The 27,236-nt window shown below is 44.6% G+C and overlaps 1 protein-coding gene across 3 annotated transcripts in view; it reads left to right on the forward strand.

Annotated features, from left to right (window-relative positions):
- The first annotated feature begins 1,410 nt into the window (after window positions 1-1,410).
- Window positions 1,411-27,236, forward strand: part of LOC118299664 (unconventional myosin-Ic) — a 56,778-nt gene continuing 30,952 nt past the window's right edge. The window contains exons 1-2 of one of the 3 annotated variants that reach the window (XM_035623569.2): window positions 1,411-1,709; window positions 1,898-2,162. In XM_035623569.2, the coding sequence (XP_035479462.1) occupies window positions 2,076-2,162 (87 nt within the window). In that variant the 5' untranslated portion in view covers window positions 1,411-1,709; window positions 1,898-2,075. Of the gene's footprint in view, window positions 1,804-1,897; window positions 2,163-6,415; window positions 6,628-27,236 lie in introns of those variants that run through there. The other 2 variants (XM_035623568.2, XM_035623572.2) reach the window with 2 other exon arrangements.

Genomic DNA, 27,236 nt, shown 5'->3' on the forward strand with positions numbered 1-27,236 from the left:
TCTGTGTGTGTTTGTGTCTCATGATTCTTGCACTTTTTGGGAAATGTGTGTGTGTCTGTGTGTGTGTGACAGGTTGTTCCCTGCATCTTTGACAGATCTACCTCTTTCATGTCATCTCATCATGACTCATCTTTCCGTCCATTAACACACACACAAACACACACACACACAAGCGCACACACGGCACTACAGGCAAAACCCTGGGAATCAAACGTACCTGCCCCCCCCCCCCCCCCCCCCCCCCCCCCCCCGCTGTAACCTCTGACATACAGTGCTTCTTCTTGGGAAGAACAAGGAAAGTAAAGAGTTGTTTCCACAGTCTCGTGGTGATCTGATCTGGGCAGGAAAGTAGGGATTTGCTGTAACGACAACTTCCTCTTTCCACAACACTCGTCATCACCTTAAAGTTTTTTTCTGCACGCGCAAACACAATACAAATAATGTGTGTTCGTTTTATTTCACTTTTATTCTAGAATATATAAAGAAAACTTATCTTCGAAGTCAGTCATCTCCAAACTATGTGTTTATCTTAAAATAGAACTGGGCAGAGCCGCGTCTGCTCCAAGGCTGGAGCGCGAGCGCGCGTGTGTGTGTGTATTTGTGTGTGTGCGTGTGCGTGTGCGCTCGTGCGTGTGTGCGTGTGTGTGTGTGTCAAGGCCACAGGTTTCCTGTTGATGCCAGGCTGTCAGGAATGCCTCCAGCTGGGGTCAGAGTTCAAAGGATGTGTGTCGCTGCCACTTCCCCTCTCTCACCACTCATGCCCCTCACACTGAGAGACGGACGTCTTCTTCTTTTTTTTTGAAGTACGGCTGCTCCTTTGGATAGTGACAGCAGAGAGTGAGAGGGAGAGAGAGAGAGAGACAGGGGAGAGAGGAGGGGGGTGACATGCAGTAAATGGTCCACCAGGTGGGAGTCACACCAGCTCCCTTGCGGGGTCACGCCAAATTTCACCCCACAAGTCATACTCATATAGTCAAATTGCCTAATGTGTACAAATATCTGCATGTGTCATGACATGTAGCAAACAGGAACACAGTGTCAAGGCCCCTGGTTAGTCTGGCCCTCGGGGACAGGAAGCGCACGGCTACGAGGCACAAGTCCCTTATTTGTTTTCAGAAAGCATACGGCGCATACGCGTGTCTCTTGCTTGCACATCAGTACGCACTCAAACACGCACACGCACGCACACGCACACACACACACACACACACACACACACACACACACACACACACACACACACCGGGGCAGGTCCGAATGAAGTTTCCTCCAAGTCGCAGCATCCTGCCTGAGACATTCCCAGTACCCACCCAGTAGATTTAGTGTGTGTGTGTGTGTGTGTGTGTGTGTGTTTAGTCCAGGTATTACAGAAGTTGTGGGGACCTAGTCACATTACAGGGAATCATTGAACTTTTAAGGCGAAGACGTGTTTTAGGTAACGTTGCATTTAGGTTCAGGTGAAGGATACAAGGTTCGGATTGGGGCAAGTATTCATCCAAGAGACACAAGCGTTCACCGCTCCCCTATGGGCACACACATGCACACGCCAGCATGAGACAAAAGACACATATCCTCTGCATGTGACCATCCATCTCTAGGAGCAGCTGAGCTTCACATCCTCCCCAGGATTCCCTCGACCAGAGAGGCAACATCCTCTGGCGGCGGCTGAGGGGAAGCTGGCCTCACTGAGAGTGTGCGCTCTGCAACAGGTAACACCCCATCGCCGGTGCTGGAGATCTCCTGTCACTGCTTTCTACTTCAGTAAAGAGCTCCTGCTACAACCAGTTTCTCTTCAAATGCGACGTAGGAGAGATTTATGATTTACTTGCACATATATATATATATATATCAGATGAGAGTAAAAGTCTGTCTCTCTGACTGGCAAGTTTTTTTTCAGGTTTCTCTTGGGATGGTCTTCTAGGTCCACTCGTCCCTGCCTGAGCCGAGGATTTGCCAGCGGACCTGAGGGGAGAGGTGTAATATTTTTCGTCCGTCTCTCCTGGCGAAAGTGGGAAAGGAACAGAATCACTTTCTTGAAGAAAAAAAAAAAAAGGGCCCGAGAACAAGAGGGAACAATGATGGAGCTGACGATCCAACTGATCCCGACAGGGGAAATCATCTTTTCTCCAGGGAAAAATGGAGACTACTGCCACAGCTGCAAGGTCAGTTCACACACACACACACACACTGCGGCCACATCTGGAGTCCGAGTTTCCCCCCCGTCATCCTTCAGTTCAGTGGATCTTCATGGGGCTCGGAGAGCCGGAAAATCAATGCAATCCTTTTTTATATTGTGTAAATATGCTTCAGTCTACACTTCCTGTCATGTAAGCTGCATTGACGAATTAAAGAACCCGTGGTTAGTAACTAAGTTAACGGGGCGCAGTGCTCCCCAGAATGACAGGAGGAGCCTTAATCAGACATTTAAAATGTATTATAGAGAATGTGATGACATCTACGCAACACAGCGACAGCCATCGGTCCTCCAAGACTCCTGCAGACAAGTGTAACATACGGCAGACAAGGCTAGTTTCTTTAAGAGGTCAAAGTTCACAGTACCAAGAAAGACGAATTCCATATTAAAGGCATTAAAGGTGTCAACCTTGAAACATACTTTGGCATAAGGCTGATGAATTATTGGGTCTACGTCGTTGTGGATTTCCTTTGTTCACGCAGAACAACCGAACAAACAGAGGCCACCAAATGTCGCAGCAAGATATTTTTAGAATATGATGGGATCAATATATATGTATTTTTAAATCAACAATGGATCCCATAGCTTGCAGTGTACTGTATGTGGAAAGGATGCCTCCTATTGGCGAAGCCACAGCGAGTCGTAGCTTCTGCTCTGCAGTTTCCTCCCGAGCTCTGCAGTGTTTTCATATTTTGAGCTCGATTTTGGATGTGGGGCCTGCGACGTTGCTGTACTCTAACCGGTGTCATGTCCAGCAGCAAGCAGCTGTTTTCATAAAACAAACCGTGTAAACTGCATGTCCGGCACAAAACTGCAGGTGACAGCTACAGTTCAGGAACACGGAGGAGCGTTTAGCAGCTGAAAGATCCAGGTATATTTCTAACAGGTCGGTGGAGACGCAAACAGAAACCACGCAGGGGAGTGAATGTTGGACTTTCATCCAGAAACACAAGTCTCAATCAAATAAAGGCCGTTGTTGATTCGTGTAAACGGGCAACTGTTCAACTCGGACAAATCCTGAGAAGTAATAGCGTGTCAGTGTTGTGTTTAGGTTTTACACATTTTCCTGACTTCTTTCCAGACTCAAATTTCCTTCTTCTCAGTAGATTTTTCAAATAGCTAGATGTTTGTTAAGTAAATATTGTCATATAAATGAATATTATAATTGTTTTTTTAATATTATATCATTATCGATGATTTTAAAATCCAACTGTTAACATATTACATTCTGACTGTGTATGCTACTGTGTTGCACTTCATGCACAGAAAGTCACGGTTCCACCAGAAGGTTGACGGTGACGTGCATGCGCAAATTGATATTGAAATATTGACACGTCCAATCACCAGGATAATCTAAGTAATGTCCAGTTGATATAGGAACTACTTATCCTTCCGCCTGCCACAGTCATACGGACCGGTGGTGTTCTAAAATCGTTGGATTCACGTCTGTTTAGACTTCAGTTTGGATACATAATATTTTTTTCCAAACTCATCCAGACCGGTAAATGACTGAAATCAAATTCCATACCTTTCCATATTGCGTAGGAACCCTGGGTTTTACAGCTTGTTCACAGACACACTCTATTTCACCTGCACTAGCTGCAAGGCATTTCCCACATCATCAGCATTGACTGAAAGCTGTGGTCCGTTCAAATGGATTTGACAGACGTGTGTATTCACCAGGCAGGGAGGGTCAATAAAAATGAGTCCCCCATAGTTTTTGGGGTTCTGGTCTTATTCTCGCGAGTTCACCAAGAACTGTTTGTATCTCTCCAAATTTGGGAATACACACATTTTAAAATGTGGAAGTCTTGTTGTCCTGCTAAGATCACTTAGTAATGTGTCCATTCAGGAATCACAACCTAAATGCATTTCTCTACACATTTCAACATGTGTTGCACACTATATGTTCCTGCCTCGTGTACTGTAGGAGTGAAGTAATAGAGACAGCTGATGTCTAATATCTGCGTAAACACTATCTATGGAATGAAGGGAGTGGGTATATGAGGTACCATTTGGTACAGCTCAGCGTGGGCCGACACCTGATTAGGACGTATACAGTGAGAAGAATGCAACCTACTGTTTGTTCGCTGGTCAGTGATGATTGGGGAGGTGTGGAATGTACTGTAGCCTGGACGGGAGGAAGCGACAAAGACATTCCACTACACAGCTTCACTTTTCCCCCTCCTTCCCACATTCCAGTCTAAGGTCAAGTCACCCTGTGTTTGTGTGTGTGTGTCTGAGAAATTTTGATTTATCCCTGTCCCGCATGATCACTCAAAAAAAAGGTTATGAACATTGAAATCAGGTGGAGTTCGCAAAGGAAAACATTACGTATGTGTGGCTAAGTTCTGGCAGTGTTTCCCAGTTCCTCCTCCTCAGCAGTGGAGTGGGAAGGGCAAAGAGTTGGAAGTGGAGGTGGGGAGGTCAGTTTCATGACCGGCCCTTCCCTTCCAGTACAGTCTGTCTGTCTGACATTGCCTTGTCAACAGGATATAACCTCTGTGTGTGTGTGTGTGTGTCTCTGTGTGCGCGTGCGTGCGTGCGTGTGTGAATGCCATTGGGTGGCTGAATCGATCACCCTCCCTGCGGCAGTGCAGACCTACTTCAGTTCAGCACGGGCATTGACAGCCGGTTGAGGTCACCTTCACAGCGGCACGACACACGTCGTGTTACTCTGGAATAATGATGGATGGCCCTTTTTTTAATGAGGTCATGACCTCAGTATTTGGCGACAAGTTTCCAGTCTGCATGTAAAGATTTTCTGCAGGGATAATGCTGGTAAATAACACAAGCTACTTTTTTAAAAAAGTTTTTTTTTGGCCAATGAAAATACAGAAGGGCTGCACAGTGGTGTAGTGGTTAGCACTTTCGCCTCACAGCAAGAAGGTTCTGGGTTCGAATCCCGGTTCAAACCAACCAGGGCCCTTCTGTGTGGAGTGTGCATGTTCTCCACGTGTATGCGTGGGTTCCCTCCGGGTTCTCCGGCTTCCTCCCACAGTCCAAAGACATGCAGAATGGACCCCGCCTCTCGCCCAATGTTAGCTGGGATTGGCTCCAGCCCCCCCCCCCCGACCCTCAGATTGATAAGGCGGTAGTCGATTGATGGATGAAAAGTCCTAAAAATGAAACACAAATGGGGATTAGGAAGAGTTCACCTCAGATTTATTTTTCAATGAGAATAATGATAGGTGAAATGGCCCCAACAATTCCCCCTTAGAGGGTCCAGACTCCATTACAGCTGCTGTAGAGGTTTGTATTTTCCCCCCAGCAGCACACAGTTACAGCATGTTGCCTCACCCCTTACATCACTGGCGTTGAGCGGCTCGGTGTCACTGTGAAGGTGCAGTGGCGCCGTGTTTACCGCTAGAGGGCAGTAGAACTCTGCGGAACCGCTGTCACCGGCCTGCGGGCGCGGTTTCACGAGATCTTGGTGCTTTTTTAGTTTGCGGCTGAGTTGTAATTTTGCAGCTGAATTGCATCTCTAATGTGGGAGAGATGGGTGGCCTTCCCCCGTCCAAATATGTGCTTATGATGTATTAATCAATCAATGCATTGATTGATTTTGAACTCGCTAATCAATTCTCTCCTCTGGCTTGTACTGATTTGGTCAGACGTTTGAGCTCATGCGCAGTCAGGTGTGATCGTGTGTGGATTCATACCAAAAGGTAAATGTATAAATATATATAAATAAATAAATAAATAAATAAATAAATATTTGAATGGGAGATTGGCTTTTGGGACCAGATTGCCATTCTCTGTCTAGCTTCAAAGGCTTATATGTTTATTCTTAACAGAGCGTGGCGTGGTGAAAAAAAATGAAAACGTGCCACTCGTGTCGGAGGAGCCGTCTCCTCGGTGAACTTCCTGGTGGCGCGCGGCTGCTTGTGCTGCCTTTGAGTGAAAGAAACGGAAGGTGGAAATTACTACACTTACACCACTCCCACACGGGGGGGTTCAGGGAGGGGGGGAACCGAGTCACATTACAACCGCAGTTGTTTTTATTTTTATTGTGTATTAACACAACATTATATCACATCCATTTCACCGCTGGTATGAGTGTGTCCGGCACCACGGCTGTGCGGCCGGTGGACCGCCGGCGGAGCTGCGGAGGAAACGCGTCGGCGGGGTGACGGAGCGCTGCTCGGCTCGGCTCGGCTCGGCTCGGCTCTGCCCTGCCCTGGACCGGACTGGGGGGAGTGGTGGGTGGGAGGGTCAGGAGGGAGAAACCCCGCAGGACTCGCACGCAGCCTCCGTAACAGGAACACGCCAGTCACCGGCTGACTGGGCGGACACACACACACACACACACACACGCGCGCACACAACCGGGGGAGAGACTGAACCAGAACTCACCACACCGTCCGGACGATAGCAGCCCAGTCAAAGAAGAGAGAGACAAGCGCACCGGTGTTCACCTCGGCTGTTTTAAGGTGTGTGTCGTCGTCCCCCCTCCTCCTCTTAGTTCCTAACACCTGACTTTTTTTCTTTTCCTCCCAGCTGTCTGCTTTTACCTCTCGTTCTATTTCGCTCCATTTCTGCCTATCTGTCGCGACCGCGCTTGTGTTGCGTTTGCTGTCGTTGGAATCGGAAACTTTCCGCTGTGTAATCTGTGACATTGCAGAGGCGTGCGCGGAGCGGAGCGGGCCGAGGAGTCCCGACGCGTGCCGTGTGGCGAAAAACCCGAATGCGCTCCTCTGCCCTCGACCGTTACTCCTCGGCTCGCCTCTCCCTCGTCTTGGCGAAGAGATGTCAAGAAGTTGACAGCCCCATTCAAATCCGCTGCGTTGCGTCCGCTTCGGGGGGGTGCACGGGCCGACTCACAGAATTGGTGCCGGGCTGCGGTTTCCGCATGTGTTCCTTCCGTCAAGATGCCGCGGCTGTAAGCAGAGTAGAACAAAACAAAAAAAGAAAAGAAAAGGAATCACGTTTTTCGAATGGGGGTTTGGTTCCAACCGCTTCAGGTGCCTGCGCCACGACTCTTGGGATCCGACGTTCCTCGGGCGCAGTGCGGTGAACTCTCAGCCACGTACTGATTTCGACACGTCGCCCGCAACTCTCTAAATCCTCACAGGTCTTTTTATGCACAGACACAGACACAGATAAAGAGACGGGGCCCTGCTATGTCGGTTAATCTCACACCTGCCAGTAGACTGCTGTCAGGAGGCACGTGGGGCATTCGAGGATTTAAAAGTTTAAAAATGAGCCATCATAGTCATTTCCATCATAGTCATATTTGTAACTAATCTGGTGGCTGTCCCCCCCCCCCCCCAAAAAAAACCCCTAATCCTCATTCAACATTGGTCAGATGATTTGAAAATTAAAAAACAAACAACCACTCTACGAATGAGAAGGCAGCACCAATGACCCAATACCTGCCCCGATTGCAACTTTTTAAAGAGCCCTCGCAAAAACCCTGCCAGCAGCTGGCCTGACTTCAGCTGTCCGACTCTGGCTGTGAAAGCCCATCTGCGGTTGACAAAGGCTTTTGTCAATAAGCCTGTCCACCTGTTAATGTGTGTGTGTGTGTGTGTGTGTGTGTGTGTGTGTGTGGTTTGTACATGAAGCAAACACAAGGGAAGCACCTGGCACCCCGCTCATACCAAGACACCAGAACCTATGTGGAGAAACGAGCCAGCATCGGCGGGGATGCTCCTCGGGGGCGGGGGGGTCAAGTCGCTGAGGGCAGCTGACCCGTGGCCTCAAGGACACCCGGGAGAGCTGTCACTCTGCTGCAAGAGTGATTTAAGCTCCTTATAAGATGACAGCTGTGTTACATCGGCCTGCATATTCAGCTTCACCTACAATATGTTGGTCTACTACTTTAAGAACACACGTGGCCGTTGACTAACCTGGGCGCGAAGTCGGCACCATTATCTAGCTTGGCACAAAACGCACGTCGATTGTACTGTTGTCAATACGTTTTTCCGACGCAGAAGCGTGTGTCGTGAACTCCCCGGTGAGATTCATTTAGCCGCTGTTTCCATCGGACCGCCGTGGTGCAGACTTTTCCCTCAGTGCTGTGCATCAGGCTGTTTTTTTATTCTCGACGGGCCGTGTTTGTGATTGTATTTCTGGTCCGTGGCTGTGACAGAATCGTGGTCAGAGCAGTGTTGGGATATAGAGTTTTTTCCCCCTCTAAATGTCTGCCTGCTTTCTACATGGTGTGGCTTTTTTCCTACGTATACATGCCAATGTAAGCATTCATAAAATCAAAGAGCGGGTGAAATGGTTTTGATGATTACGATTATGTTAAAAATAATCAAGTACAAAAGCTGATGAGGGTCTTTTTCATTTTACTTGAGATTTTAAGGTTCCACATTGAGGGGAAAGTTGGTTTATTACTCGTACCCTGTTGTTGGACTATTTATCTGACTTTGCCCCCGTTGCTATGTAGGTTAGTCGACTCCTTCATGGCAGATTCCTATCTTTATAACTCTTCAGTTCAAGGCGCACGAACATGCTGGAGGTGTGAAATGGTGAAATTGAATGTTATACAGGCTGCCTACAACATCCCCGTGGACATCTGGCCGTCCGTGGACATTATTATGAGATTATTTTGTTGGATACAGGAACTGGTGTTGACAAGGTGAAGGGTTTTCCCTGTCATGTAGTGTCTCAGCTTCACGTTGGGTGGATCCTGGGAGGAACCCATAGGATACACCTGACAGCCTGCCGGCTACAACAGGAAAGACACGCATGCGTGCAAGACACGCATGCATCCCCACGCACATGTACATTGTGCACTTGAACTCTGTTATAGGAACTGCACAGCCGGGGATTTATTTCCACCTTCATGACCTTTTTGTCTGCACCTGTCACGTCAAACTATAGTGGACATCATCAAATGGCATGTCTGCTAAAGATACAGTCTTCCCGCTGAAGGAAGTTTACACCGCACACGAATGAAAGAAGTGGGCAAAAAACTGGCAGGGTTTGTAGGTGGGAAGCCAGTGAGGGATCATGACCTTATCACTGCACTAATGACTCCCCTTTGTTGGTTGGGCCTCCTGTACATTGTACTATAGCTTTTTTTTCCTTCTTAAACTGGGTATAGCTCACAACATCCACCAATGCTAGATGCTTCAAACTTTAGCTTTTGCAGAAAACTTTAAACTTCAGCTTTAGTATGCAGTGGAATAACGGCGTCCGCCAGTATTTTGTTCTTAGCCCAGTGGGTAGAACACATTGCCTTTGTGGTAGAGGCCGACAGTCTTTGTGGCTGGGAATGATCTTACATGGTATTGAGATTGGTTATAGATAGTCATTTGAATGGTTTGACATTTTAGGAAATCTACTTTTTTGCAGGCAAGCGTCGCTTGTTTTTGAACAGCGTTAACAGGAAAAATATAACATGTTAATAATTGAGATGATGGTAGGTGGAATTTTTGGACAGTGCCAAGCAAGCTGTTTTGCCCCCAGATCCCAGTCTTTTTGGCCAAGCTAAGCTAACCATCCGCTGGCTGTAGCCTCACATATATGTACATTTGAAAGCGGCATCCTGTGAAAAAGTCGATGTGTATTTCCCCGACTGTCAAACTTTCAAATGCTGTGTATATTCCAATTTAACGGAAGAAGGGTGAGCGAAGGCAAGAATAGGAGAAAAGGCTAAGAAGTACATACCAAGCTGCTAATTTGCAAACCTTGATGTGTAAGTTCACCAATGGGTTCTACAGCTGTTCCATGTCATTCACGTTGAACCAGCTATGCCTTGTTTAAGATCTGGCGTCTGTGACTACAGTGTGAACCCAAGCATTAACCTACGTCCAGGGCTTTGGACATGCCGCTCTGAAAGCGAGAAACACTGATATCACACCAGACTAAGACAGGACGACTGATAAGGTCCCGATGCAGCAGCACTTTCTAGTTCAAAGTGGATTCATGGCCTTTGTACTCATTTCTCAAGACATGGCAGGGTTTGGCCAACATGGTTTATTGAAGGCCAAATCAGACATTGCGGTTCCTCTTACAGTTTCTTTCGTGCTGAAAAGGGCCGTTATATCTGACGCCTTAACTGTGTCTCAGCCATTTGAAGTATGTGTTGGACTAAATTCTTTCCTTGCTCTGGCCATGGGGGAATCTCCATCAGAGCTGAAAGATGCGCACACGCTCATATCTGATATTTAAGAAACGACAATTGTCTGGTAAGCAAAACTAAGGAATGGGACCGAGATAAGACGAAGATCAGGTTAAGTGATATGTAAACTGATGTTATGCTGCTGGTGTGTGTGGAGGGTTGTTTAGATCATAATGCCAATACAGACTGCGAGCACACGGGGAGTTGAGTCAGACATTGAGATGGGAATGTGTTAGCGACACTGCATGGGAATTGGTATTGATTCTCGGCTTTGCCAGGCAGATGGTAGGAAATACAGATATAGGATAAGAATTAGCATTTACATTAGAGTGTGTTGTACCATTTGAGCATGTTTTGCCTCAAGCAGAGATCTAGTGGACGTTAAGATAAAATCAGCTTACTCACCATTTTGGTATTCAGTATGCACCCTCTTTTCTAAAGCTTTGATGCTTTCTCACCTTCACAGGCAACTGAATAGAAGTATTCAACAGTGTCAATTGTGGTTGAAGGCCTGAAGGAAATGAATGCAGCTTCCAAGTATTTAAAAATAAAACCAGATGTCAGTTGAAGTGTGGGCTAAAGCACAAGCAGTAAAAGCAAACGGGGAAAGGTGTGGGGGGTAAAAGAGCTGAAGGTTTTCTGCCCTGAGACCTGAAGGGGGGTTGAAGTGGCATTTGAAGTTCATGTTAATCAGGATAAATGCACTTCACCTCATGTAGTGGGCATTACCCTCTTACTGTTGCAACACCATTTTTTTTCCCGGAAGTGCATCAGATGGCAGAGATGCAGAGAGTGTTGCACATTCAGAAACACTGTGTAAAGAAACACTCGTAGAACGGAGATGATGAGAGTACGTGTCTGGCAGTGAGTCAGAAGTGTTACCTGTATGATGATGACTCACAGTCTTGGATGGTGTGAATGTACTTTTTTTTTTGTGTGCCTGCCTGGTCGGTTTTTATCCCGCTGCTGTGGGCAGCTGCTTTTGCTTTTCCTTGCGATTCTTTCCCACATCCCAAAGCCAGCCAAGCGGTAGAGCCGGCCCCACCCTGCTGGGAATAAAAGTGAGTGACTGAGTCCTGCTTCTCCCTCTGTATTACAGCCTTGACTGCTGTGGGACTGGAAACCACCCTGGAAATGAGTCAAAGTCCACGCCAACTTCACTGCCATTTTTGTACATGCACTGTGTCTGCAGGAGATGGGAAGTCCTCACATGACTTGAATATAAAGGCATTATTACTCAGGCTTTAAAACAGTACCATTTTTAAAAGAGTTTTGAATAAGTTTCATTGGAGGAGGACTCAACCAAGTGAACTATCCCCCCCCCCCATTTCAAGTATCTTTGACTTGAGTCTTGAAGATCAGTGGAATGGAACACAAACCTTCAGGTCGGAAGCATCATGTTTTTTTTAAGCGATAACTGCGTGTATCTTTGCCAATGAGTTAAATGTTCACGCAATGCTTTGACCATGTTCTTAACTCCATATCAGAAGATTTTCATTTTATCCAGCACAATCTTATCTATTTTTTTTAGACCAGAAGTAGCCATGTTTGGAGGGGTGGGGGTGGATCTGACTGAGAGCTCATTCACATCCACCCACACCCATTGGATGGAGCTAGCTGTCAATCATGCAGAATCCCCGCCCCAATGCATACCATGCTTTACTCTAAATAGGACCATGATCTACAAAATCAACAATGCTGTATAGAAGAAGACTTGACACTAGTGATTGAACAATAAACTCCTTGGGTAAATGTTTAGTGATGTTATAAACCATGTGAGAAGTAGAGTAATTTTCTCATAGACTTCTATATAAACGGACTTCTTTTTTGCAACCAGTAGGTCGCCCTCTGCTAGTCATTCCAGAGAATACAGACTGCAGGCACCTCAGCATTGGCTTAACTTTCCAGACCCGGTGACTACGTCCATTTCTGTATACAGTCTATGGTCATGAATGATAAAACTCAATAAGGAATCATTTCCAAACGTCTTAATTTCTGTCCGTCGAGACTTAACCACAGCCCCAGAGTAATCTAACAGAAACTGGCCCAGCGGCGTTTCCAAACCTCTCAGTTTTAGGTTGAAAACTCCAGGTGTGTGGACGCCAGGTGTAAGCGTAGCAGCAGTGATGTGTTTTAAAAGTAAAACGTAGTAATGTGGGTGTAGCCCTAATGTGACGGGATGAAGTTGCCATCAGTCATGTTAACCTGCAGCAGTGCTGACTAGCTCACTTCCTAATCTCGTTCCATTCTACACTGTCCCACGCACCCTCAGCTGCACACCTTCTCTCAGATTAACCAGATAATACAAGATAACTGCTAATCCTATTTCACCTGCTCTTGCACATCTTCTTTGTATACCTGTGTGTGTGTTTGCGTGTGTGTCTTTGGCGATGAATATTCTGTTGAACGGCTTGGTTTTAATCCTGTTGTAACTTTTGGTATATTTCACAGGGACACTTGAGCACCACTGCTCCGTTTTTTCCAGAAACCTGTTGGATGTCCCTCAGGCACTTGGCCCTATGTTAATTTGAAAATGGTCCTTGTACAATAATAGACAAATGTTTATTCGAAGACATATTTAATGTGAGTCATTGTATTCTGGCCCTGCCTCCCACGCATGGAGCAGGTAGGTGGTCCGAGGATTAGAATCCCTTCTCTTTACCTCAATAGTGTGCAAGGTAAACTGCAGGACATCCTAAACTAGACCTATGACATCACACAATATGTCCTTGGTGGACAAAATATTAGGAACACTTTCAAGTTTTTGAGTTGTTCTCATTCAAGACTGGCAACCAACAGCTGTTCAGCATGTTCTCATGAGTATTTCTGTTAGTATTTATTCTCACAGTCTCCTCCAGTTGTATCGAGCTGCAGTCATAGAAGAAGAAAGTAAAGTTGTCGGGATGGAATAGTCTTTATTGAATTCAAATGAAGCACTCATATTAATGAGTCTATGTAATTATTTAGTGTGGTAAACTCTACCGTTGTTTATTAGAAACTGTTTTAAAACCAGAGTGGACACGTCTGGAACAGACGTGTCCAGTCATATTCTGACTCAACATTTTGATTATTGGCCATAATGTCGTAATCATCCAAGGAAGACTTACCAGGAGCTATGAGGTCCGGAAGCGATGGTATATGCACATGTAGAAGCCACAAGTCTGTATGATATCAACCTTGTTTTAAGAAAAACTTATTTTATTTGCGATATCATTCAGAAGTACTACACTACCCACTATCCTAAAGTGTAACATCGACTTCTACAACTGATTGGAAGTAGTTTGAAGTTGGAGCTCTGAAAAAAAATATTTTATTGTAACGATTCATCTCGTAGTTAATTGTCTTGGTTCCAGGCTTAAAACCCTTTATTATAAGGATTTTATGAAACGCCAATGGAGTCAATCAGAAATTCACTTATGGAACAGGAGCCGTTCTAAAAGTGGGCGGTCGCTGTTGAGCTCAATATCTGCTGCGCAAATAATATTTGTCACGTTATTCTTAATTCTCTTGTCCCCGTCATGAATCCTGTAGAACAATGGCGCTGGTTTTCCAGTGATCACATTGGTCAGTGGTCGGACTGGTGACTGGCTTTGATCTCTTATCTCGAACGCTCAGCACAAGTTACCATGTTGATTTACCCCGGTAAGAAGAGAACCAGCTTTGTAGGATGGAAAACTAAGAGGTAATCCTGAAGTTGCCTCGATAACCACAAATCCTGCCCTGTAGCACAGGCCACTGAGCCCTTCACGTACCTGCACCGCACAGTACCTGTTATTATGTCAGCTCCTCTCCCGTGCACGGACGCCTATACCTGTGATTTTCCATCCGCCTCCAAACTCCACTGTCAAGTGTTTGAGATACACCCACCCAATCTGTTTGTTGTGATATCACACCAAAGGCAAATCTCAGTGTTTGCTGAGGCAAAGGTGTATGTAGTGTGTTTGTGTGTGTTTGTGCTGGATTAATGCAGGTTTCTGGAGCACACGGGAAGAGTTTAGATAACCACCAAATCATTTCCTCTTATTATGTAAATTAAAAAATTCTGTGCCTCTTAAATTGTAATATTTTTTTCAGATGCAATAAAAAACGACCACACAATATCAGCCATTGAAAAACCCCATAATGGTCAACCGTCACTGAACTGTTTACATTTGAGTCAACATCATTTCATTCAATAAAAAGTAAAAAATAAGGGAAAATCTAGCTGTCAGTACGCTAGTTAGCTTCATGATCCGATTTGCGCTTATTTCAGAAAGACAATGAACCAAAACCTGCAATGCAACAGGGGTTCTTAACTTATCGGAAAGAAACCGTGTGTGTGTGTGTGTGTGTGTTTTCCATTTACTTGACTGTGACAATACAACAAACACCAGCATCCTCTGGGCGGCTGTAGCACAGGAGGTAGGGCAGGTCGGTGGTTCGATCCCTGGCTCCTCGAGTCCTTTCCTTGGTCACTGAACCCCAAACTGCCCCTGGCGTCGCAAGGCCAGAATAGGTTTCTTAACGCAGCCCATATACCTGCGGACTGAACCTACGAGGGCTTCCTCTCTCGCTGATTACCTTTTGTTAAACTTTAACCAAGTCTTTCCACGGAGCTCCGATAATGTCAGCGCAGTGCGGGCAGGTGTGGCCTTGGACCGGGACGGGGGGAGAGGGACTGAGGAGAGGGGGAGAAGGAGTGACATGACATGAGAGCGAGAGTGAGAAACAAGGGGGGGGGGGGGGAGTGTGCAAACAACTTGGATTGGTTTGAGGTTGAGAAAGGAAAAACTAAATGTGGCGTGAATCACAGATACGAGCACAAAAAGAAAGCAGCCTCTAGAGCCTGAAGGAACGCAAACACTTGATAAGGACTAGAGATTAGACCGGCTGGTACAAATAAGACTTTCACAGGCGTCTCTGTTGCCAATAGTTATATCTAAGAAATATGAATTCACTTGTCTTCTTCCCCTGCTCTCTTTGATATTGAAGTTGGAAATCTGCTGATTTGTATCAGAGTAACAACTTTGACTCGAGAGCAGTACATGACAAAGTTATAAAGTACAGTGTCATGGTACCGTCTGAAATCCTTCTCAGACCGCTGTCTCTCTCTGTTCCTTTTGTTGCACTACCTTCCGGTGAAAACCAGCTTGCTTTATTCTCTGATTCTCTGGGTTAAGAGGTTAATATTCACCCGTTTTGCAACTCTTTCCCCTGGCTGCACAGGAGTGTCAGGGCAGTAAAAGTGTCTGTGAGTGCACAGGGTTTCCTCATGTTATAAGTCTTATTCAAAGTTTTATCTGAATGTTGGAGTTTAAGTCTTAAATGTCAAAGGCCTGGAGTATGCAGTTTCATGGTGTGCCGCTTTGGTGGTAAATATTGTCTGTATAGTTACTTTGCCATAAACTTGTTTATGAGTGTTTTTGAGTGTTTTAACATGTCCTTTTTGGCCAGCATGGCCTTTTGAATGGCAATTTGATTGGTCGGTCAGCCCATCCACCTTGATCCAGTCTGAAATATCTGCAAAGCTATCTGATGGATTGTGATGACATTTATTTTTTCATGGTCATTCATGGTTCCCAGAGGATGAGTCCCACTGAAGCTCCCCATCCTGTAGCTTTAGAGCAGGTTGACATTTTTGGCTGTAAGTGGATTATTTCAACGTCTGTTTGGTACCTACAGTAGAGAGTGAAACCTCCGGCGCCTAAGGGGGTTTAAGTTGTCAACACGTTTAGCACGCTGACTTCAGCATTTAGGTCAAAGCGCAGCTGTGTAGACTCACTGAGCTGCTAGCATGGCCGTGGACATCTAGATCTCTGAAGAATGTCTGTGTTAGTGCAACTCCTTCCCTTGGCTGGACTCAAACTAGGAATAACGCAATTCTATGGTCAGCATGTCAAACCACCAGGCCAACCGGGATTCCCAAAGTTATTTCTTAATTAATGTATTATTTATATCCTCAACACAGCTGTGAGCCACATACCTCCACAACAAAAACCTGTGTGTGTATGTGTGTGTGTGTGTGTGCACGTGTGTGTGTAAAAGAATCTCCTGCTGGAACAACTGTTCATTTATTTCTGTCGCCCAGTGGGATTAAATTGTTGTGGGCGTGGCATTGGTGTGAACTTCAGAGGACACATGTTTAGTCATCCGCATATATTGTGTAAAATGATTTCATAGTAATAGTAAAATGGAAATCTTACAGTTTATCAGACCATTTATTCATAGTTGATAACATGCAGGGTGAGTGTAATGACTGTAAACATCTGGTGATATGGCAGTATGTACACATCACCATCACGCTATCACAGGGATGGCTGGGAGGACGGGTGCTGGAGCTGCCTGACCAGCGACATCCTTAACAGTTGTACGTTTGTGCTGCAGTGGCTCATTTTCAATATGTGGTTTGGTTCCGAACAGAGCTTTTGTTTGACCAAAGGCTGTGTGGGCATGTGTAAATGGGCAACAACAGCTGATGAAAATGAGAAGTAAAGTTAGAGCTCGGATGTAGCGGAAGGTTGTGTGTTTGGAAATGAGTGAAGTCAATGGAAATCCTCTGTGTGTGTGTGTTAGAGCAGTTGTGTATATCTCAACAGCCCAACCCTCGGTGATATATCTCTGAGGAGAGGATTCCAGAGATGTTGAAATGAAGTGTGTGTGTGTGTGTGTGTGTGTGTGACCAAATTGCTGAGCTATCCTCTTGTGTTGGGAGAGGGTCTGTGTTAAGTTACTTTCTCCAGAGATGCCTGTCAGAGTTGAAGCGGTTTGCAAATAAATTCCCATCCATTTGTCAGGTTAAACGTAGTTGACATGTCAACAGCTCTTTAATGAGAAACCGATGGTCCCCCGAGGAGGAGCCGTCCGTCCAAACTGTCTCACTTCAAGTCAATTCTTTCCCTCGCTGAAGCAGAGAGCCCTTCTTCATTTCTAAACACTGTATGTTCCATCCTGCCCAACAGCTGAACACTTCTACGACTCTACTGTATGTACAGTATGTGTGTGTGAGCACGTTGACCTCTCCCTGAGTGAAGGAACATAGCGGATTAATAATATTTCCACTACAGAATAATGTCCCCAAGGATCATCAAACGAGGGAAATGGGTGAGAGGGGAGGTAAAGAGAAAATAGAGGCACCCGAATAGGGAAAGAAAGCTATTTAAGTATTTATTAATTTGTTCTAATGGTCTAGTTTTGTTTTGTCCTGCGGCTCAGCTGTTATAAATGGCTGATCAGCAAAGAGGAAGTGCTTGGGGTAAACAGGAAATTCACTGTTTGGAAATTTAGCAACTTAGCTCAGGCTGTTCTAACACTGTAAAGAAATAACAGTGGACTGGATACGTGTCGACGGGCCCACATTTCTCACCGACGGTCACCTCTGACGAAGCGCTTCCTTATTTACTTTGTGCATTCCTGGCTGTTGTGGCTGCGTGTTGTCGTCTGCACGCCGGCCCTGACGGCTCCGCAGCTCAGGGAAACACGCGCACGAGGACAGAACACAAGCAAAGGAATGAAATATCTTTATTGATTTGACAGCACACATGCTGCCAGTGGAAGTCATCTCCTGTATTGTATATTTATTCATGTTGTCTGTATGTGGTGGTGTTTTGCTGTGCGTTGGTCTCAGGTATGACAGTTATACTTGGAAGTTGATGACTGCATTTTATAGTTTCATATCTATAGGGATTTGCACTTTTTGGAGTATTAAACTTGTCAAACGAAAATACATTAGCCCAATAATCAGATGTTAAAGGTTCAGACTAGTCAATTGCATCAGTATAATAAGCCTGTGTTTGTCCCAGAGCCTGTTGTGGTCTGAATGATGGGCTGGACCATTGTTTGAACCTACAGCAAACTCCATATAAGGTCTGACGCAGATAAGATAAGACCAACTGTCTGTCCAAAGAGGACAAGAGAGAGGAGAGCTGAGAAGGAGATGTGGTGTGGAAAAGGGCTAAAGACACAGATACTGTGTAGAGGAAGGTGAATGTGACCAATATAGAGACAGGTGGAGATAAATGGACAAAGAGGCGGTGGAGCACAAGTGAGAGACGGGAGCAGTGTGGGGGAAGAAAATACACCGTAGGTAGAAAATGGTGGGAATGTGGGTTGGAGAGGCAGAATGTTCCCAATGTTTTGAGTTCCTTCCCTCAGCGTGTCACCACCTGCCCTGTCTCCTGGAGAGACTGTGGGAGCGTAGAGAATTTGGGTATGTTTTTTTTCACACCCTGGATCTGTTAAATCACCACAGGTCTGTCACAGACAGTTCAGAGGTCGCTCTTTGTCCTGACACGTAGTTTGAATTGTGGGACTTGGTCTCGGCTGGTGTGTGCTCTTCTGGACTATATGTCCAATTCAATTCCGTTTGCCACAAGCGAGTTTCTAGACAAAGGAAAATGAAAGCTGACAGGATGCACCTGAGAGTAGTCACACTAGAGGTACAAAATACTGAGTTTTCAAAAAACATTAAGGCTTAATCTAAACACAATAAAATGTGCAAAAAAGTGATGGGTTTTGATTACTGCAGCCACTATAACTGTATAGAACCACTTATGTAACTTTGTGTACGTGTCAAAGCAGGTGACATTGGACAGCAGCTGTAAAAAACCCATGAGGGATATAGGATGTTCACTATGGACCCCATGAGCCTATTATCAGTCTGACTGTTCTGTAAAGGAACCAGTTAAGTTGCAGCTGTCCAGTGAAGGCTTGAATGGACGTGTGACCGACCTCCACTGATCCACAGAGAGATCTCCTCTGATCCAAGCGCTCCCTCAGTTCACTTTTAGGATGTTGCCGTTATGGAAGACGCTAGACTCTTTAGGAAATGCCTGCATGACCAAAGTGCAGCCACAGTGGAAAAGTGGGTGTGTATGTGTGTGTGAAGCACAGGGAGTGTCTCCATATATGGTGTGTTTGTGTGTATTGAGAAAAAGAAAAAAAACAACTCAGTTTCCCTTATTAACTTCATTTCGAGCCTGCTGCCCTACTCTTTTGTGCCCTGGTGTCACGTCTGTTCATAGTGGACGCATCTCACCCTGCTATGGCCTGGTAGGCATGGACACACATGCGTACACACACACGCACACACTGTGATGATTCACTTAACCCAGAGCAGTGAGGGCCGCAAGAGAGAGGCACAGTAAGAAGGATGAGAGAGTGTATTTGGCCCCTGGGATCCCCCTTGTGTCAATATAGTGCTGTGCCACCATAAGCTGACAGTTATGTCAGAACACACACACACACACACACACACACACACAAACACACTTAATATATTAATATTTCCTAACTGTGACACGTTCACCATCTGTCATCAACATCCTGCCGCTCATCCTCTTTTTCGATACTTCTTCATCGTATCTCTCTGTCCCTCTGTCTCCCTCCTGCCTTCTTCTGTCTCTGTTTCCAGACTTGTTTGCCGCCCACATGGCTAACATTCTTTCGCTCTGACATCACAGCCGCCCAGCACTGCCATTTATTTTTTCTCTTCATTTTTTCTTCTCCCCCCCCTTTGGTCTCTTGCCGCCAGTTTGGGATTCTTCCCTCGCGTTCCTCTTGACGCGGTTTGAGTTTGATAGATGACCGTTCAAGCATTGGCTGATATTTCCATTGACAGCTGATGCAGGGCTTTATTTTAAGTAGTTGATATTATGCACCATTACGCAGCAGGTGTCATTTAAATTCATGAAAGACGAAGATGACTGAAGGAGGGAGGGAAGCCAAAGAAGAGTATCTCAGAGGGAAATTGAAAGGTGAGGAGAGGAGATGGTGAGAGGATGACAGTCTGGCTAGTGTCAGGGTCTGCATGAATGTGTTTTAGTTTGGGGAGAAAGGTGTAGATTTACCACGGCTTAACTCAGGCATTTAATGGGTTTAAAAGGGCAACTGTTTTTTTTATTTTCTTCTTCTGATTTGTAGCCAGAGGGTTAAGGTTTAACCCTCCTCTGGCTTTTGTCTTACAGCTCGCATTGACAGCTGTACTCCACAGCAGAGAGAGGCCAGAAGTTCACGTAATATTTACTGTTGAAGCAAATCGAATGACTTATTAGCCCGGATTACAAGTGCAGCTCTGTAGTGGTTGAAGAACCCTGCCAGAAAGTAACAATACACAGGCACAGCCAGGCTAAGACATACAAGGTGAAGATAGCAGGATAGAGTTATAGTACTCATGTTTTATAACGTATAGAGGGACACGAAACTGACTAACCTGCTTGCAGCTCATTCATGTTACGTTCTGCTAAGCCTTAGAGCTGATACCACTTCTTATTCCCTCAGGTTTTGACTGAATGCTTCCATCATTGAGGATTTATTTCATAAGCTCACGTGTTGGCATCAAGGCTCTTAAGCCAACGATCTACCAGGGCAGGGCCGGCCCGAGGCATAGGCCAAGCGGCTGCTTAGGGTGGGCCCCTGGTGGCCAGGGGGGCCCCATGCGCAATGTAATGGTATGAACGATACTACCAGTCAGTCAGACAGTAGATGGAAAAGGCAGTAGGGTATAAAGTTAAAGATAAAGGCAATGTCACAAAAAAAGAAGATGAACAACAGCAATAAAGTTATGTTTGCATGACTAATTTCAATCCTTTCTCATAAACATTCACCACCTAGATAGCCGTCAAACAAGCCTGTCCTCAGCTAACGTTGGCTAGCTAGCTATCCTTTTAATCTAACCATTAGCAGATAAAATATAACACCAGCTAGAATTCCCCCCGTAAAAATCGGAGTTTCTCTTGCTTTTAAAACATCACACAACTACGTGGATTTAAGTTACGAATGAACACTAGACCACTATTGTGAGCTGGCCACTTTTAATATGAAAACCCATAGAAGCATAAAGGCTGACGTTGGTATAATGTAAGCAACACAGCTACAACTAATAAGGTTGATAATGGGTGTGTTAGATTCACAGAAGGTGTATCACAATAGTATTGGTGGTGGTGGTGGGGGGGCCCCGCAAATCTAATTCTGCTTAGGGCCCCGCAAATCTAATTCTGCTTAGGGCCCCATATAGGCAAAGGCCGGTTCTGTACCAGGGACAGGGTCTTCTTGGTAGATCGTTGGACAGTCTGTCATCACATAGCCGCCAACATGACGACAAGCCAAATTCCCCCAAATTCGGTGTGTTCCTTTAGCATAACTTGTAGCTCAGCTCAGAGGAGCGGACATATTGCTCTTGGTTGAAAGCCAGCTGTAGTGTAATTCTGCTTCAGTGGGACTGAACTTTTAGATGACGTGCAAAGTGATTGTTTGGTATGCTGTAATGTAGATGGGTGGGGTCATCATATGGGCCATATGTATTGTCTGATAGTTGATATTATTGCAGAAGACCAATGGAACCAAATCTAAAGATATGATTTATTATTTTCCTGTCTCAGTTTAAGGTGTGCACTCCCAGACTAATCCTGCTGGTGAAGATGATATTGGTTCATACAGCTATTTAGCTACAAGCTCTGGCCCCATGTTGGATTATGTCATAGCCTTGTGTATATCGGTATCATAGCACTTGGCATGTGTTCCTCTGATGAAACCTTAAGCAGCGTCTAGAAATGAACCCTTGCACGTTTGGGATTAAGGGTGTTATCTGTATGACATAACAGTGCAGCACTGGTGGAGCGCTGCTCTCAAAGTAATGCCACACCTACATACGGAGGCTTACACCACAGTTTCACTTATTGAAGCTTTTGTAGCCGATTTTTGCTTGAGGCCCCTTTGACCACATACCAGTGTTTTTAACTTTTCAACCATTTTTATACAAGAACAAATTCCCGCTACCCGCCAAAATATAATTGTATTATTATGAGGGTAATGAGGGACAAGAGTTCTTCACTCAAACCTTGAGTGCCCTGTGAAGTTTCCTTGTAAAAAAACCCACACATTTTGGCAAAAAAATTTAAAATCATGTTTGCGTCCTTGCAATCTTTTTACTCACTAGCTCCGTTGTCACATGGCTACATTTCTGTTGACCAGTGGAGTAATGTGTGTGTGTGTGATACACTGCTCCATAGCACTACTGGTGGTCATAAACTCCATAGTGTACTTTTTAAATAAGTAGATGAAACTTGGATTTGTGCAACACTGGCTGGTGATATTTATTTGGATTTCCCCAATCCAATGTAAACATCTTTTAATCCTGATTATTATTCCCATTCCCTGCGTCAATTCAGAGGAATCCTCAGATTTTCTTTCTCAAAAAATGTAATTCTCTATATACTGGTCAGACTCCGGTCAGACCTTGATGAGGTACTAAACACGTAGTCGGTGTCACTGCTGTGACAGAATGAATATAACTGAATTTAATAATGACATTTACATTGTGTATCAGATTGTTGCATCCCTGATGTTTATTGAAAGATCAATATTCGACTTGCATATATGTGCAAAAAAATACCATGGCCTTATACTGTATTGGAAAGCTATATATTTTTGGGGTTTATTTAATAAAGATTGAACTTACTATTCATACACAACATGTTTATCGTCACCATGTCCACCAAGGGTGTGCAACACATGTTGAAATGGGGAAATCCTCCTTATTCATTTGCATGTCATATGACACAACATTTAGTCATTTCCATGAACACAGAGTCAGACATGAATGAGATGATAAAGCTGGGGATTGGAGTGGACATACAAATTGTATGGCGGCATGTTGCATTGTGGGTAGCCCAGAGGCTAAGACGCCATTTGTGGCAACAGTTGCCTTTGTTTACATGGAGGAGCTGCTTCTGCGGACATCACGTGTAGTTGCACTGAAGTTGGATTGCTTTGTAGTTTCCCACTATGTGATGAATGAATAAGCCAAAGACAAGATGGCGTGCGAAGTAATGACAGAAAGAAAAGATTACACAACATTACTACGTTACAACATAAGGCCTTGAGCTGCACTGGCTGCAGCTTCAAGCAGGAGAGCGACGGTGATGCAGACGAGCCTTTAGCAGGCCGAATCATACCAGTGCAGTATCTGCAGTTTGTTATTAGCTCCCAATAATTATGACTGATTAGTGCGGCATGATGTTACACGATGACACATTCCCAAGATTTATTTCTGGACTGTATGGGTCATGGGAGGGAGAGTGGAAAATTTGCTATATATATCCAAGATCTGAACAAACTCTTCTGGAGAGGAAGTGAGAGAGGATGAATTTAAAGCAGGGGGGGGGGAGAGAGAGAGAGAGTTCCCATTTCTAATTTCCCACGGAGTCAAGGTCCCTGAAAGTGGTCAGTGGGATTTTAGCTTATTTTGCCCCTTCCCTCAATGAAAACAACATGATGTTTGATTTGGGGTTTTATCCCCAAAGTTGTGTGTGTGTGTGTGTGTGTGTGTGTGTGTGTGTGTGTGTGTGTGTGTGTGTGTGTGTGTGTGTGTGTGTGTGTGTGTGTGTGTGTGTGTGTGTGTGTGTGTGTGTGTGTGTGTGTGTGTGTGTGTGTGTGTGTGTGTGTGTGTGTGTGTGTGTGAGCGATAGAAACGGTTATGTATTGGACAGGAAGGACGGAGGGCTATTGAGCTGATTATACTCATTTTGTGTTTCTTTTCAAAGGCCTCAAGCCTTGGTAAATACTGCAGTCATTAACTCTCCAGTGACCTCAGACCTGGAACAGAGAAAAACACTTATGTCTTATGTAAATACAATATTTGATCCACTTGCTTTGTCAATGCTGGCCAAATGGCAGACATAAAACAATGTTTGAATTGTTTCCATGGCTTTATGTCCCTACCAGTGCTTTTTTATATCATGCCATTTATCGCCTCTGAGTTATAAAGGACAGATTGAATATGCTGTCAGACGGTATGTGGGAGGAGAGACGGATGCTGTATCAGGTGCCAGCAGGTTACTAGGTAGGTAATACCTAATCTGATTTTCTGTCACATATGTGCTGAAACCAAGGTCAATAACGTGATACAGGACGAAGGAAACACGACACCACCCACTGCCACAGCTGCAGGTGCAGCATGTTGAACTTCATTACTTCATCAATATAATAAAACTGTTTTTTTAACACTGTTACACATTTAAGTCATGACATTAATAATCCATTCCATAAAGTTAGGGCAAACAGAGTTTTATTGAAAGATTACACTTATCTAACAGTTAAATTGATTTAAATAGCTCAAGATGAATGACACATTCAGGTCAGCAGTGTGGGAGCACTTTGGTCAGCCCGAATATATAATATATTGGATGTCGTTTATAATATCTGTGCAGTGTGTGTTCCAGCTTAAGATAAGATAAGATATACCTTTATTCGTCCCACAATGGGGAAAATTCGACTGGTCTTCGAATAGAAGTGGAGGTGGCAGTTTGGATAAGAAGGTGGATAGGAAGGGGTTAAAGGCTGACAGATGAGGGAGATATCGGTCGTCAGATAGGGCCCCCTCCTCCCTCCAACTCGGCACAAATATGCAGCCTCAGCATGAGCCTGCAGAAACACACACGAATACACACACACACACACACACACACACACACACACACACTTGCCAAGATTCACTTCTATCCAGAGACATTAACACACATGGATAAACACAAATCGAGCCGACGATGTGTTAGGTGTTAAACGGCTGCGATCCACTATCTTTCCCTGTATCTTTGCCTATTTCCTGTGTGTTCTCACACTGTGGCAAGAGAGAGGGACACACACAGAAAGGTAGAGGGAGAGGGAGAGCGTCTGGAAAACATTACTCAGATTCCTGCAGCAGGGGCTCTGATCTGGCAGTGAAGAGGGAGAGAGAGAGATGAGTGAAATAGGGGGGCATCAAAGTGGTGTGCAAAGTTTGTACACTGCTGAGCCTGGTAGAATGTGTGTGTGTCTGCTGTTGCTTGCAGGGAGATGAGGATGAAGTTATTTTCAGGCATTTTTAATGTCTGCCTCAGCAGAAAACCACATAGCTCCTTATTGAGTTTCATTTTGTCGGGGGGTGGCCAGAAGAGGGCAGAGTGGAGGAGAAGACGCCGGTGTGTGTATGTGTGTGTTTTCAGTTGTCATGGTGCGTTCTTCTCCTACATTGTCCCTATACTGTAGTTCCCTTTGATAAGAGATGGAAGTTGACAGACACCTGCTGTCTGTGACTGAGGGCGCTCACCCCCTTTTACTGCTACAGCCAGGGTCGGCTCAGATTACTTTGAAATGTAGTCAGTTACTGATTACAAATTACATGGCAATTTTTGTAATCGTGCATCCATGGGATTCCAAAATAATGTAATCTAATCTGAATACTTTTGGATTACTTCAACATCAAACGTTGAAAATATTGCACCTTATACAAAAAAAATGGACGCAACCACAAAATTTCGAGTGCCAGTTTTACTCTTTAAATCTCTTTAAACATCTAAACCATTTTAAATGCAAGTAAAAACAAAACTAAATTATTTACAAAACAAAACTTAAATACTAAAAGTATATTTCTTGTTACAAGACTTGTGCAAGAGGAGCGCTTACTCAAAAAATCTTTCTTATATTTTAAATGTAAATACAAAGGAAGCAATACTCCATAATCTAAAAATTTAAATAAAACATTAACAAAACTGGCAACCAGAGATGAGTAATGTACACAGGAATATATTGTTAAACAGTAGAACATTCAGCATTTAGAAATCAAATTAGCCATACAAACAGATGCTGGTATTAACATGACCATATTGCCATATTTTAAAGACATAATAAAAAAATGTAATCAAGTCATCCATGACAATGTAACTATAATCTAATTACACATTACTCAAATGCATCTGGTCTAATTATAGTTACTTATTTTTTGGTAAAGACATGTAATTGGTTACTACCCAACCCTGGCTACAGCTATGAAAACACTTTTAATGATTGCTTATTGGTCTGTGCTGTTCCGTGGTGAAACTGGGCTCTTCTGCTCATTTAACCTTTTTGAAAACTTTTTTTTTTTTTAAATGGAGACGCAATGAGGAGTGTGAATAGTCCGACTAGAATGAGAGATATGGAATATAGACGACCAGCAACCACTAGTTCATCGGATTTATGGGCCCATTCTCTTAGATCCACAGGAAGGGGCGAGACATCCTAATGAGGCCTGTAAAAGCAGGCTTTCCTGCTGCTGCTCTGCCCTTTGAAGCCGGAGCTTGTAGCCTCTTGCACCATAGAGCAGAAGGCCCCACTTTGTCCAAAACATGTCTTTTGGACTCGCGTGTGTTTCTATCGCGAGTCATGCATCGTGGTACACGAAAGGAATAGTTCAACATTTGTTGAGATGCACGTATTGGCCTTTTTATTTGCAGAGCGATAGATGATATTATTGAGACCACTTTTGTAAATATTTCCTCAAGGCACGTTAGTTGTCCGTGCCGGAAAAGAAAATCGGGGTTTTTGGCCCAGCCCTGGCTCTGTAAATTGAGAAGAAAGAATGGTGCGGACCGCACCACGACACACCGCGAGTGCAGTTTGTAAACATCCCTCATCAACACGTTAAGAGACGTGCTTGTGGGTGACACTGCAACTATGCAGTTTTGGCCTAGTGGTTTGCGTGTCGGTCTCCCATACTGGTCTCCCATGCTGGTACGCGGCCCCGGCCAGAGCAAGAAAATCCCAACCACAACAAAGAGAGAGACAAATTCTCTCCAAAATCGCTTACCGCCCCTTTAATATCCATCTGCAATGGTTAAACTAAAAAACTAAACATTGGCGCTTATAAGTATACAAAGAAACTACAACTTGTCATTGTTACTTTTCAGTTTTTGTACAAATTTAACAGTCAAGGCAGACTTTTTACAAAAGCTTAAGCTAAGCTTACGTTCCCCAGCTTCAGCTTCATATACTTTAGACAGTTGGGGTCTTCTTATCATTTATTGTAACGCGTATGAAGAAAGTGAATGTGTATTTTCCAAACTGTCAAACTGTTCCTTTAATTTTGGGGCTGCCCAGCTTTAGATGACGTTCTCACCTCGACTAAACCCAAAACCAACCAGACACACGGTAAAAAAAACAACCCTTAAGCTTGCTAACAGGTGGCTCTGCCTC

Source organism: Scophthalmus maximus, chromosome 11 (assembly GCF_022379125.1).
Source record: "Scophthalmus maximus strain ysfricsl-2021 chromosome 11, ASM2237912v1, whole genome shotgun sequence".
NCBI classification, from domain to species: Eukaryota; Metazoa; Chordata; class Actinopteri; order Pleuronectiformes; family Scophthalmidae; genus Scophthalmus; species Scophthalmus maximus.